General features: G+C 40.2%; 1 protein-coding gene across 3 annotated transcripts in view; it reads left to right on the forward strand.

The window, feature by feature from the left end:
• Window positions 1-14,488, forward strand: part of LOC311020485 (LIM domain-binding protein 3-like) — a 95,070-nt gene that overhangs the window by 66,316 nt on the left and 14,266 nt on the right. For 2 of the 3 annotated variants that reach the window (XM_084020532.1, XM_084020533.1), the window contains exons 3-5: window positions 4,912-5,063; window positions 9,003-9,072; window positions 12,601-12,623. In XM_084020532.1, coding sequence (XP_083876658.1) covers window positions 4,912-5,063; window positions 9,003-9,072; window positions 12,601-12,623 — 245 coding nt within the window. Of the gene's footprint in view, window positions 1-4,911; window positions 5,064-9,002; window positions 9,073-9,996; window positions 10,191-12,600; window positions 12,624-14,488 lie in introns of all 3 variants that reach the window. The other variant, XM_084020531.1, reaches the window with a different exon arrangement.

The raw sequence follows: 14,488 nt of genomic DNA on the forward strand, positions 1-14,488 counted from the left end.
AATGAAATTCTGCAGGGATTTGAACTCAACCCAGCATAACAGTTCCTCTTCATTCCAGTTTCCTCAGCTCCATTGTGCTGAATTAATTTTGGATATTTTGTGAAGGAGATAGGTGTACACGCTTGACATATTCATTTCCGTCAGTGAGGCACCGCTGGGATTTGAACCCAGGATCTCCTGTTTACTAGACAGGTGCTTTAACCAACTAAGCCACAGCGCCTCTGTGAGCTCACCTTTCTCTGATGTTTCAATTGTTCCTTTTTCTAGTTGGTCCAAACTGTTGATTTCACTTCAATTGACCCAAATTGTTTTTGGTTCAAAATGAAGAAAGAATATTTAAAGAAAAATAGTCAGTAAGCAAGTATCTTTGAGACACATGGTGGGTAAATAATGTGACGAAATTAACTGATATTGAAATGCGGGAGGGGTTTGAACTCAGGAATTCCTGTTGACAAGACAGACCCATTATATACATACATTTTCATTTCAATTTCATCAACAGGCTTCTTCTCTATGAGTTCAGGATGTTTCTGCTTTTCCATGGTAGACAAGTGTCATGTATTTGACATAAACATAGCAGACAGCAAGGGACCACTGGGATTCGAACCAAGGATCTCCTGTTTACAAGACAGGTGCTTTAACCAACTAAGCCAGAGCGCCTGTGTGGTAACTACTTTCTCTGAGAAACTTGAATTTACTAAGCCTTAAATTTACAACTCAAGTGACAAAATTAATAGGTTAATGAAATTCTATAATAATACAAAATCTTTTCAGTCAGTGAGGCACCGCTGGGATTTGAACCCAGGATCTCCTGTTTACTAGACAGGTGCTTTAACCAACTACGCCATAGCGCCTCAGTGAGAGCAATTTTCTCTGATGTTTCAATTGTTACTTTCTTCTAGTTGGTCCAAACTGTAGATGTTCCTGGGGTGTTTCATATGAGAAAAGAACAGCAAGCAGTGCTGCTGGGATTTGAACCCGTGACCTCCTGTTCATTATAAACTTGAATTCACTAAGCTTTGAATTTACTAATAATGTGATACAATTAACATAATTAAATTCTGTAGGGATTTGAACTCAACCCAACCCACCATAAGAGTTCCTCTTCATTCCAGTTTTTTCAGCTCCATTGTGCTCAATGAATTTTGGATATTTTGTGCAGGAGATAGGTGTACACGCTTGACATATTCATTTCAGTCAGTGAGGCATTGCTGAGATTTGAACCCAGGATCTCATGTTTACTAGACAGGTGCTTTGACCAACTACAGCACCGCAGTGAGCACAACTTTCTCTGATTTCTTATGAGAAGAGAACTGCAAGCTGCGCTGCTGGGATTTCAACCCATAATCCTCTGTTTCTTCAAACTTAATTTTACTAAGCCAAAGTAAATCTTCTTATTATTTCAGCTCATGTCTAAAAGTTTGAGGCCATTTTGCTTAAATTATGTCAAAGATGTGTTGTGAAAGCATGAATAACTTGAGTTTTGTGTGGTAGACTGGTATAATGTATTTGACATAATCATTTCAGTCATAGAGGCACTGCTGGGATTTGAACCCAGAATCTCCTGTTTACGAGACAGGCGCTTTGACCAACTAAGCTACAGTGCCTCTGTGACGGGGCTTCTGGACTTGTTATCTCACACCAGCAAGGCTTACAGAGTCCTCAATAGTGTTAAACACAATTCATTGTCATGTTAGCCTTGTTCAAGTAACAGAAGCACACACTTAAGTGATTAAAGCACCTGTCTAGTGAACAGGACATCCTGGGTTCCAAAGATTTGTATGGGGCTAAATTCATCACCTCCCCAGTAAATGAGAAAAACTATCATACAAACATGGCAATAAATATGTGTTGTTTCTCTGTCAGCTGTAATGACCAGAATAAATATTATCTTCATCATCACTTCCTATCATTATTAATTATTATTGATTCATCTGATAGGCGTTGGGAGGATGGAAAGCTTGAAGCAGTTGCTTTTACATTTACTGTCTCTGTAACATCCACCTGAAGGTCAGAGTTCATATTCAGATGAGGTCATAGACAGAGTGAAGGGACGGGTAGTATTTCTATCGTATCACTTTCATTGGTGCTTTCATCAAGTTGTTGATGTTAGATTTTAACTGCACAGGGAAGGTGCCGGGGGAATTAGCTTAGGACGTAGAGTGGGTTGGCTGGTAACCGCAAGATTGCCGGTTCGATCCGCGGCTCCTCCTAGCTGAGTGCCTGGTGTCCCTGAGTAAGTCACCTCACCCTAATTGCTCCTGACGAGCTGGCTGTTGCCCTGCGTGGTTGACTCCGCCGTCGGTGCGTGAATGGGTGAATGGGTGAATGTCAGTCATTACTGTAAAGCGCTTTGGATAAAAGTGCTGTATAAATGAGGACCATTTACCATACCATTGTACACAGCATTGTAGAGCATTAACACAATATGATTTACTGTCCAATTGTACTTCCAAATACTTGCAAACCTGCTCAATTGCACCAATAATTACAGTTCACATTTGAGGGAGGATTTTGTGGCTTCAACTCGCTCATTAGACGTCAAGAATCCACACGAGGAGCTTTGGTGAGAAACACTGAATGTAAACGACACTTTTGTGTATTTATAAGAAAACAAGAAAAAGTTGCATTTAACCAACAAAGCCAGAGCGTCTATTACTGTTTTAAAGCTTCCTTCAGCTCTGAGCTTGGCTCTGTTTATTATATGATAGGTTCTTGGTGTGCAGGATCTCCTTCAAAGTCCACGAGTAAGTTGAGCAGAGTGTGAACTGGGACTGGCTCCCTCGTGTCTGTCACTGAAAGCGACGGCTAACAGCTCGTCTCCAGGGGGCGATGTTTCATTCACGCTACATTAACCCACATGCGGTGTAAATGTCAGCAGATGACTCAGAGTGAGATAAGAGCTGCAGCTAAGTGTCAAAGCTCTATTTAACCTTTCGCTTACTCTGCATTCACTACTGCAACTGCTTCATTCACTATATAACTGATTTGCATTTTACTGCTGAACATATTACATGTTGTGCTAAACCAATGATTAATCTGCAGCAATGAATTACAGTATTTTCATAGGTTTGTAGTGTCGCTGTCCTATGAGAACAAGGTATCTCTTGAAAAATAAACTTTTCATGAGCTCAGAAAAGTTACCGTGTTTTTGCCTTTGATGCATTTTGCAGGTGATCCAAGATTGTTTTTAAATAGTTTATTTAGTTTATGAAGTAGGAGGATTTTGTAATGACCGAAAGGAAGGGGATGAAAAACTGTAATCTGAAAAGTAAATAAAGCTGTCAGACAAAAAGTACAATATTTACATATGAGATGTAATGAGTATAAGTTGCATAAAATGGAACAATTTAAGTAAAGTACCTCAAATGTGTACAAAAGTACAGTACCTCCACCTCTAATTTTTCCTCCCCTGCATTAAAACCTCATCAAGGCCCTTCACCTCACCTTCTCCCACTCCTCCTCTACTCACCCTTCAGGTGCAGAGGTCAAAGGTCACAGCATTCAGACTAGAGATAGAGTCATTCCTGTGGATGGAGATTATGGAGGAGGGAGACTATAGAGAGGACAGGAGCAGGAGGGGTTTTTGTGAGTAATCAGAATGAGTGGATGTGACTCAGCAGGGGTTAGCGGCGTATGGACAGCTGTCCGGGGTTTAACACTCAGGCATGAACACTTGTGTCCTGTCATTGTGTTCGAGGCGCCAAAGAGGCCTCGAGGCTGCAGACCGATCTGTGAGTTAAAGGTCACAAGGTGAACACGTTGAAATGTTTCCATCCCGCTGAGAGTCACATGCTTCATCTGATGGAAGCTCATCAATGAAGCTTGTAACTTTTATTCTCAAATCATGAGGTTACAAGGGGATACAAGCGGCTGAAATGGGCTTCCTCCATAGGGTGGCGGGGCTCAGTGGGGCTCAGAGATAGGATGAGGAGCTCAGACATCCAAAGGGAGCTCGGAGTAGAGCCGCAGCTCCTTCCCATTGGAAAAGAGCCTGTTGAGTTGTTCGGGCATCTGATCAGGATGCCTTCTGCTAGAGGTGTTTCAGACAGAAAATGCTGCAGGGACTATACAGCCCATCTAGGCTGGGAACGCTTCGGGGTCGCCCCGAAGAAGCAGGACATCGTCGCTGGAAAGAGGGGCGTCTGGAATGCCCTCTTAAACCTGCTCCCCCCCGCGACCCCGGCCCCGGATAAGCGGAGGACAATAGATGGGTGGCTGATCACTATTTTTAGTGCTAGCTAGATGAAATGTGGTTCATTTATTTAATCCCCAGGATGAATTTTCAGGTCAGCCCTCTGACTTTTCATCTAGCACCACCAGCAGGTCAAAATTTTGCTGTGTCCAATACTGACTGTTTATACTGGTATACAATATTGGTGTATGACCAAATTCCTGCAGAACTTATGATATTCTCATTAGCCTCAGTTGCAGTTGACTTATAATGAGTTTTGGGTTTTCTTCTTTAAACAAATTTCAGATGTTATCAGTTAGAAATTTGTGCAGGATTTACATCCTTTTAAAATCTATCAAGTCTCTGAGTTTAACACAGGCTCGTTGACCCTTTTTGTTTGTGTTAGCTGTGTTATGAATGAGGGTCAAAGCTACACTGCTGTGGTGGATCCCATTTGATTGATTGTTTCATTTGAACAGTGAACCTTTTCCATGGAGCTTTTTGTGATTAAGTGATTAAAGATGTAGATTGACGTGTGCGCTGACCTGTATTTTGACCTGAACCTACATTCTGCATGTCTCTTAAGAGCAGATGACATCAAAACAGGAGATATTTCGTCTTTAATTACTTAATTACTGTTTGGTTGGTAAATCAGAGTAGGATTTTGCAGATTTGCTCTTGGTTTGTTTAAGTCATCCCATCATGTATAATATTTTAATGTCTTTCGGTTTGGACAGATTTCTCCAGGCAGCAAGGCAGCGCAGGGTAACCTGGTCCAGGGTGATGTCATTGTTGCCATCGACGGCGTCGGCACCGATGGGATGACTCACTTGGAGGCCCAGAACAAGATCAAGATGGCCAACTACAACCTGGCGCTCACTATGACCAAGTAAGGACGGAAGTTAATCACTAAACCCAATTGTTTTTCTTTTCTTCTCTGTGCAAGAAATAGTTCCAGTTTCTTCCTTGACTCAACAATAAAAATAGTTCCAGTTTCTTCCTTGACTCAACAATAAAAATAGTTCCAGTTTCTTCCTTGACTCAACAAGAAATAGTTCCAGTTTCTTCCTTGACTCAAAACAAAATAGTTCCAGTTTCTTCCTGGACTCAACAATAAAAATAGTTCCAGTTTCTTCCTTGATTCAACAAGAAATAGTTCCAGTTTCTTCCTTGACTCAAAACAAAATAGTACCAGTTTCTTCCTTGACTCAACAAGAAATAGTTCCAGTTTCTTCCTTGACTCAAAACAAAATAGTACCAGTTTCTTCCTTGACTCAAAACAAAATAGTTCCAGTTTCTTCCTTGACTCAACAAGAAATAGTTCCAGTTTCTTCCTTGACTCAAAACATAATATTTCCAGTTTCTGCCTCAAATTAACAAAAACATTGTTCCAGTTTCTTCCTTGACTCAACAAGAAATAGTTCCAGTTTCTTCCTTGACTCAAAACAAAATATTTCCAGTTTCTGCCTCAAATTAACAAAAATAGTTCCAGTTTCTTCCTTGACTCAACAAGAAATAGTTCCAGTTTCTTCCTTGACTCAACAAGAAATAGTTCCAGTTTCTTTCTTGACTCAACAAGAAATAGTTCCAGTTTCTGCCTCGAATTAACAAAAATATTTTCAGCTACTTCATCAGCTCAATAAGAATTAGGTTTAGTTATTAAATTGACTCAGCAAGAAAGAGTTAATGACTTATTCAACTCAACAATAAATAGGTTGCAATAACCAATATCCTTCTTCTGTATTTCCTAACAAATTTACTATTAATTAAATGAGGTAATTAGACTAGTTAGGGCTCCACATTATCAGCATGTAAAGAGACGCTGTGTCTGAAACCAAGGGAAAATATAAATATTAAAAAATAGTGGCCCCAAAATCGCACCTTAAAGAACCCCAAACGTTGTTATTTTGATTATTTGTTGAAATAGAGAAAGACATTGACATTGTGGTCTATTTAAAATGATTCTGTAATTAACTTAAACTGGCGCTCTGATCTAGATTCATGGTAATATCGTAAACCACTTTAACAAAACCCCCAAAACATAATATTGTATAAACTCTTCATATGTTTTGTGTGTAGAAATCTTAATTTGTAAAGTAACCAAAGCTGGCAGATAAATGTAGCGTAATAAAGCATCATGAAGACAAAAGACACATTTAAGAAAATGTGCTTAGTTACATTCTACGACCGGTATAATATTTTATTATAACGGAGGATTATAGATTGTTGTGAAGCTGCTGGGTTTCTTAAATGCTTTAGGGTTATCAAAGGAAAAAGATGGCTCCTACAGATGATGAACTTCAGGCTGTTTTGGTGTCACTCAGGACCAAAATAGAGTGAAGTCATCGTTCTGATAACCTGAAGGATTTTCTCCAGAGGAGATCTGATAAACTTGGTAAGGAAATGAATGTTGGTCCACAGCAGGGTCTCATAACTACAAACCCTCTGGGTGATGAAGATAAGACGGTCGGCTAAGGATGAGGAGCCTTTCTCATCATGTTTTTATGACACTCCTGTGTTTTTATGAGTGTAAAGTAGACGGTGAGACCTGTGGTGGACTGCAAGACATAAAGGTCAGGAAATACAGTAGATGTGAAGCTTTGACATACAAATTTAATAAAAGCTGTGTGACTTCTGTTGACCCTTCGCGCTCCCTCCTCTGATGAAATGTGCGACAAAGAAAACACACGATGTATAGAATAACATACAATACAATACATTTTCATTTCAGGGCTGTTTTTTTTTTTGCTTCCACGCCACACAAAATGACTGATGGATGTATTATGTATTTATGTGTTGAGAAACTGTCCCTGTAACTTAAGGTGAGAAACATCTTAAATCCGCTGGAAAAAAATCTGTTTTTCTGAGCTCATGAAAAGTTGACGACAAATATTGATATTATAGAATGTGTTGTAATTAATTACTGTAGAATAAACTACCCAAAACTATATAAGTGAGTTAAAATGAGAACAACCTTATACATCTACAGCAGTTAAAGCAAACAGTAATGCAGCAAAATATTAAAATATCTCAACAAGCGGTGAATGGATTGTGATGAAACGCGGTTCAGACATTCATGTTCCTCCCAGGATTGTAATAACTTTGATCGTACTATGATTTTCCATCTATTTTTTTTTTGTTATGTTTTCATCCTTTATCTTCTGACTTATGAAAAAAGACTGAGCTCAGCCCTGGATAGATACATCTAAACATTCATTATTGCTGCCAGGGGGGACAATGGAGCACATCCCTGACACGTCACTCATCACTGCTCTACAAATTGTGAGGGATTGCAAGCTTGGTCGGGGTACATCCACAGAGTGTTACATGAGAAGTAATGTAGTCACCGGGTTGTAAACCGTTTATAGACTGCTGTTCTGAATCTTTGTTTTTGGCCTATTTGACTCTACACTGGACCATAATTTACTAAATGGCCATCATGCTGTACTGGAGAAGACTTGAAACTAGCGATTGAGACCATAAACTCTTATTTACCATGTTCACTGAGGGAACACATCAAGTGAGAATTAAGGTAATTTTCCCATTGGCTTCTATACAGTCAGACTCCTTTTTTCCGTCTTTGTGTTCACTTCTCAGTGCTGCTCTCTTATGAATACATCCCTTCAGTCCAGCTCATAATCTGTTTTGAAGGCCAGCGTATGATTGCCTGCATTCTCGACAGGGCATTATAATATGTAGGTTTTCAGTCACCCTTTCAACGTTTTCTTCCACTTACTGAGATTAATTGAACTTATTTGTCCTGTGCAGAGAACAACACGTAACATGAACTCCTCACAGTGACATTTCCTCTGGCCTCTGACCCTTAACCTCCTGCTCTTTACAAGTAGCCGAAGGTCTTTCTTTATTTAATTGAGGTTATGACCACAATGAGAAATATGAGTTGTTGGTCTAAACAAAAACGTTGTTTTATATAATGTACTATGTCTACTACTATGCCCCTGGAGTTTGACCTCTTCAGACTTTGCAGTAGGTGAAATGGTGCCAGAAACAAACTGTAGTTCAAAAGGTTCAACTGTCTCCATGACTGGTTGCCAAATGTTAAATCCCTTGGCATTGTCATGAAGGGTGTAGGTCAGCTGTTCAAAGGGAATATTCTCAGTACCTCCTGATATAATCCGCTAGTGCAGGGATGTCTTCAGTAATCAAGTAATCTGTGTTTTTGACCAATTTATAATCTTTTACAATAAAGCCTGTGTAATATTTTAAATTGTGTTTCTTCAGTATTACAACTCAAAATTTTGAGATTTTTAAGAATGTCTTTCAAGAAAGACACATGGTGCATGTCCATTGTGCCTCCTTCGTGGAGTTTGACGAGCTAGGTTTTTCTATTGCTGCCTTCATTATATACCGTAGTTAAATAAGAGATGCTTAGGAGAACAGTTTCACTGCTTCTTCTCTCTGAGCGTCCTTCTGTTGATTAGTAAACAGAACGTTTCCATCACAGTGACCCACATACTGTAGGATAAAATTAAATGCCTGCAAACTGATCTCTTAATGCACCCTGATTTGCACAAATCACTCCTGTGACATAGTACAGTTTGGTCTCGGGAGATAGTTGGGCTCAAGCAGTCTGAGGGGGAAAAAACAAGGAAACCAAAACAACATTTATTGTTCCATCTTAAATTGCAATGTGAAATGTTGCCCCTCCAATGGCGGGGTCCACTCTGGCTTAAAACAGTGTTTTAAATGCATCAAACTAGTGCACTTTGAGAGAAAAAGCATTGATATGAATGCTGATGGCCCACAAAGTGTGGTAAAAGACAGTTAATCAGAAGTCATCTCACAACCTCTGTGTTTCTTCCTGCAGGGCGAAGCGTCCCGCTCCGATGCAGGCACCGAGAATTGACAACTCTATTCCCATGATCCCTCACCAACAGGTAGTTTTACCCACAATGCATGTCATTACAGTAGGTGCCTGTTGTCCTGAAATCCACCCTGGATACTGTGATGAAACTGGTCAGCTGCTATCTGGTATTATCACATAATATAGCATACATTTTACTTTCACTCGTGGCAGAAATGAATTGGAAAATTCCAACTTACCAGTATGCATGAGAAAGAAAGAGGATGTAGAAATCCAGTCAGTCAGTACTGTAGCTCAAATGTGATATATTCACTTCACATTTCTTTCATGTTTTGATTGATTATATTTTCCTTATGACTGTCTCTCAACTCCTCGACTAAATGAAATATGTATTTTGTTTCTAAGCCAGCTAATTATAAAGTTTAGTCAGGACATGTATAGATACATTTTTTCTCCCTGTAAGCAACATAATCCAGACTGCTCAAACTAGACACACATGAAAATATGGACGGATGCCGCAAGGACACACACACACACACACACACACACACACACACACACACACACACACACACACACACATAAACATACACTCACAGTGGACTTCCTGCAGCCTCCATCCTCTCAGTTTTACTCTTTCATCATAATGAGGTATCGCCTCCTGGTGGTCGCAGGAAGATAAACATGCACTTCATCCATGTTGTCTCAAAAAATATAATAAGACAGAATCACACGTTAGCTAAAGCCCTCTGTTGTTATTCTACTGGAAACCTCTCTAAAGCCACTGAATGACATTTGGTTGTCAAAAATAGATCCCTTTAATCCCTGAAAACCAGATGTTTTGCACACATGTTGAAGCAGTAAGTAATAATGCATATTATAATACGATTAAAATAACAAATACAAAACATTTATAGTATCATTTGTTGATTATACATAATGATCAGATATTGATAGTTGTTGCCCCGTCTCCTTCCACTCCCTGCTCCATCTGAAGCCTCAGACAGTGCAGGTCAACGGCCGCCTGTCGGCCTGCAGCGTCTCCTCTGGGCCCGCGGAGGCAGACTCTCCCGGGAGGAGGGCGGCGGCGGTGAGCCCCGCTCAGAGGAAGCAGTATAACACACCGATTGGCCTGTACTCAGAGGAGACTCTGAGGGAGATGGCGGCCGTTCAGGCGGGTCGGCCTGCCGGGTACGTAGAGATGAAGAGGAGGAATAAACATGGTGGGAGTTGGTTCTCAGAGGCCGAGCTGCTGAAAGAATGAGGGAACGAGGAGCTAAAGAAGAACCACATTTACAGGCTAATTGAATTGAATTGAGATCTTATCGATTCTGAGAAGAGCTGTTCCTGTCAGACGTGGGAATCATGAGTCTCTTTTCTGTTTTCATGTCGTTCAGTTCAGATCACTTAGTGTTGTGTTCACTTTTTTATAGCATCAAGGTTTAAATGCACCTCAGTATGTACAACAGCAAGTGAACGCATCACGATTCACACAGTTGTGGCGTTCGGCGGCGATGCACACTGTCTAGAGTTGCTTTCAGTCGGTTTGCTTGACCTATGCTGCATATAAATACCTCAGCAGCCAGAAAATTATAGTTTTAACAAGGAAGTAACACACTTTTTCACACATTTTTTGCATTTCTGTTTGTGTTTGTGTCTGAACAAGCGCGGCACCACATTTCACATTTTGAGCTTCCACAGCTGCCTTGTTTGGTCCGGACTCTCAGACTTTTCAGTTTGATCCAAACGTTTGTTGGGACATTGCAGACTTGCATAACAAATAAAGAAAGTTCTGGCAGGCCGTCAGAAAAACTACCAAACACAATTGAGCTGTTTGCACAAAGGTAGAGGAGAAAACCAGATGTTTAGGTGACATTTGATCCAATAACTTTATAAATAGCCATCTCTCATGAGAAAGAGAAGCCAGCCAAGTATCGAGAGACGCAGCTCACGTCAGTAATGACGACAGGACGCAGGTATGTGAGTTCTTCAGTGCACTCGCACCATTACAACCTTAAAACCAAACTAACCAGATCTGATGTGAACAATGGAACAGAACAAGAACCTTGCTTAAAAATAGCAGCTTGTTATCACACCCAACTTTCTAAAATCAGAACAGTTTATTCTTTATTGTTTCATTTCTCTGACAAACTGGTTCTTTGACTTTTTCTGAACCTGAACCAGCAGCTCCGCCTCTGAGATCCCTGCTCCATTTTAACAGCATTATCCTGCCATGTTGACCAACACGTCACACCTGAGATTCTGTATGAGAAATATCCCACTCTGATTTTACATTAATAACCGACTCCTCTAAACCTCTGCTGACCTTTAACCCCCAAAAGAAGGAGAAAAATGGGCTCATCAGGATATTTGGTGTCTAAAATTCTTGATTTCACTACCCAGCGGTATTAAAGAAATTAGAATTAATGGATCAATCATTTTAATCCAATAATATATATCCGAAATAGGCCGTTCTGTCTAATGTCTTATTATATTATATATATTATTTTAGTATATTTTGATGCTACTACTTTTGTACTTTTACTTGTAACTGTTTCTACACTGTACAGCGCTGTGATGGGAAGTGTGTTAGTGTTACCATAACTATTCATAATCATAGCCCCCCCACACACACACACACACACACTGTTACCCAGCATGCCCGTGGTGTTTCCTCAGTTAACAGTGTGATTCAGTTACTGTATCACTGAAGAGGCCAAACACCTGTTGGTTCCTCTGGCTGCTTTTAAAGGTCAGGAAACCTTCTGGACACACACACACACACACACTATATATATATATATATATATATATATATATATATATATATATATATATATATATACTATCCTGCTGCCCTTGTCTTACCTCTGAACATTAACACCATCGTACTACACTAGCCAATCAGATGCAGAGTTGGGGGGTTCACAGAATGCAGGTGAATAAAACTGTTGTATGAGGTCATTGGGCATGCAGACTTCAAAATGTCCAATATACACTCTTACACACTTATTGATTAAGCTACAGAATCCAAAGGGTTGCACACGTGCTTAAAGTGCCTACACACCGCACCTTTAAAGGTGCGATCAGCCAAACCATCCATCCAAAGTTAGAACTACACTGCAGATCTTTTACTCCACTAAAAACGCAAATACAAGCAGTGTGACTCATTGTTGGTTTTATCACTCCTCTTTGTGCACAAATACAACACCCTCACAGTAATCAATATGGAAATGTGATAATGTCAAAGCCCTCACCGTCTGTAGTAAAAGGTCAGAACATGCACAGAACTCCACCGCTGGCTTTACTGTGTATTGATGCAGGATGTGGGTCTGAGAACCTCAGCTTCAAGCTCTCTTCGACCCCGGTGTCTCTTAATTAACAATCTCTCTTCACTCACAGATCTGACAGCTCTGCAGCCTCGAGGGCAGTGCAACCATATTGGGTTCATCTCTGTCTTCTGACCTCTCCTTTATTTCTTTCCTCTCTGGAGTGGAAGTTGTCCTGCTGTTATAACTCACACCGACAAAACAGTGAATGTGTTTTCTAATGATTTCATCTTCTCTTTCTTCTTCTGTCTCTTTGCTGTCGGTCAAACAAGGTTTTCCACCCCCCTGCTCCCAAGTTAGTATCCTCTCCTGCTGAGTGCATCCTGTGTTGTTTGGTCCTTTTAAGGCATGGTTTGGTTCTGTGGGTGTCATCATGCTCCCTGTAGCCTTTTTTATTCATCAGTACATCATTGTCCAATAATAGACAACTGGGTAAAATGATGCCAAGTAAATGAAACCATGGTGGAAATAGTTGGTTGCTTCTGTTGCACAAATTAAGTTTCCCATTTCCTGCCACTTAAAGGACTCTTCTTGTTAAATGCTGTAAAGTGATCCATTGTAATTTCCTCCAATATATCAAATGACAGAGCAGTTTGCAGGAAAAAAATCAGAATTTTTAAAAAGCAGACTCATCTTTACTTAGGGCAATACATTGAAGATGTATTGGATCGTTATTGATGTTGTGCTTTTAAGGATACATCCACTGTTAAAATCGGCAGTATCCCTTTAATTTCTCTCTCTATTCCCAGTTACTATACATGACACCTTCTAGTGCTTTTTGAAATTTGGTTTAACCTGCAGGGAGCACCAGAACGCTGAAGTCTATGGCAAGATGTGTTTGATTAACTTAGTTACTAAGTTAAAAGAAGCACTGATAGTTTTCTACCAAAGTCAGGTCCGTTTTTTGGTGAATTGTGAATTTTGAGTGAATGTGAATCTTCATGGTTCACTGCGTGTTTCAGACTGAAAGGTTGTTGTTGTTTATCGCGAGAGAGTGAAGGCCTATTAACGAAGTTGCAGTGATTTATAATTGGAATAATTAGCCGTCAGAATCTCCCTCTGGGTTTTTTGTGAATGTTTGTATGTCCCTCTGGTGTTTGTGGTCTGCTGACTGCCTCTGCATGCACATTCATGTTTTATTTATTTTAAAGAGGGGGAGGTTGATTTAATACCTGGACTGATACAACCGTCTATGTTATGTCTCTGGCATTTTGATAAAGGTCACAGTTTGATGCATTTTTCTGAGGTTCCTTCTGAACAGACTGAACATGCATGAGGCTTCATTAATCGACCCTAGTGTGATTTGGTCGGTCTGATGGTTTTCCTGCTTGTGTCTGTGGCTGGAAAGGACTTAACGTTGATCAGTGACGACATGGAAATATATTCATAAATCTGATTAATGGACTGTCTAAAGATGAAAGCTAATCAACTAAGTATTTTTAATCTGTATTTACCGCACAAACATATTCATACTGGGCTATGTTGGGGAAGTGACCCGTTTCTTCTTCTCTACATTGGATTGCGGATCGTAAACCAACATGGAGCGCGTTACCGTGAAAAGTGGTACTCACCATCACAAGCAGGTTCATCCTCTTTATTTCACCCAGATGTGATCTTTATGATCTGCACTTTCTGTCAAACAAATAGATCAATATCCATATCTGTTGTTGTGTGACAGTATTATTATTATTAAAAAACTGGGATAACGTCTGAGGATATCTATTGATCACATGAGCAAAATTGATTATTTTAATGATTGGCTTTTTCATGTTTTGTTATGAGCTGTGAAATAAAACCTGCACCGCAAAAATTCCAACTTTTTGGGATTTGGCAGAGATGGGCTCATAGGGATAGATGGGCTTCAGATTTATTTGGTTTAGTCTGATTTGCAGAGAAAAGCTGTTTATGAGATGATGAGAACAAACTTCTGGAGGAAGCATGAAATTGTTGCATGGAAATAAAAAGGTGAAGTCTATTGAATGTCAGGTGTTATTTGTTTTGGTAGTGTGTTTGCTGTGAGCATGGCTGGATCTTTCTTCTTCTCCGTCAGCTGCATCGTCCACCTTCTCTCCTCCCGCCCTCACAAACTTCCCTCTACCTTTCCCTCCAAAAATCTGTCCTCCTTCGTCCTCCCGTCCCACCCCGTCACCACCACGTCGC

This window comes from Eutrigla gurnardus (genome assembly GCF_963514095.1).
Source record: "Eutrigla gurnardus genome assembly, chromosome: 11".
NCBI classification, from domain to species: Eukaryota; Metazoa; Chordata; class Actinopteri; order Perciformes; family Triglidae; genus Eutrigla; species Eutrigla gurnardus.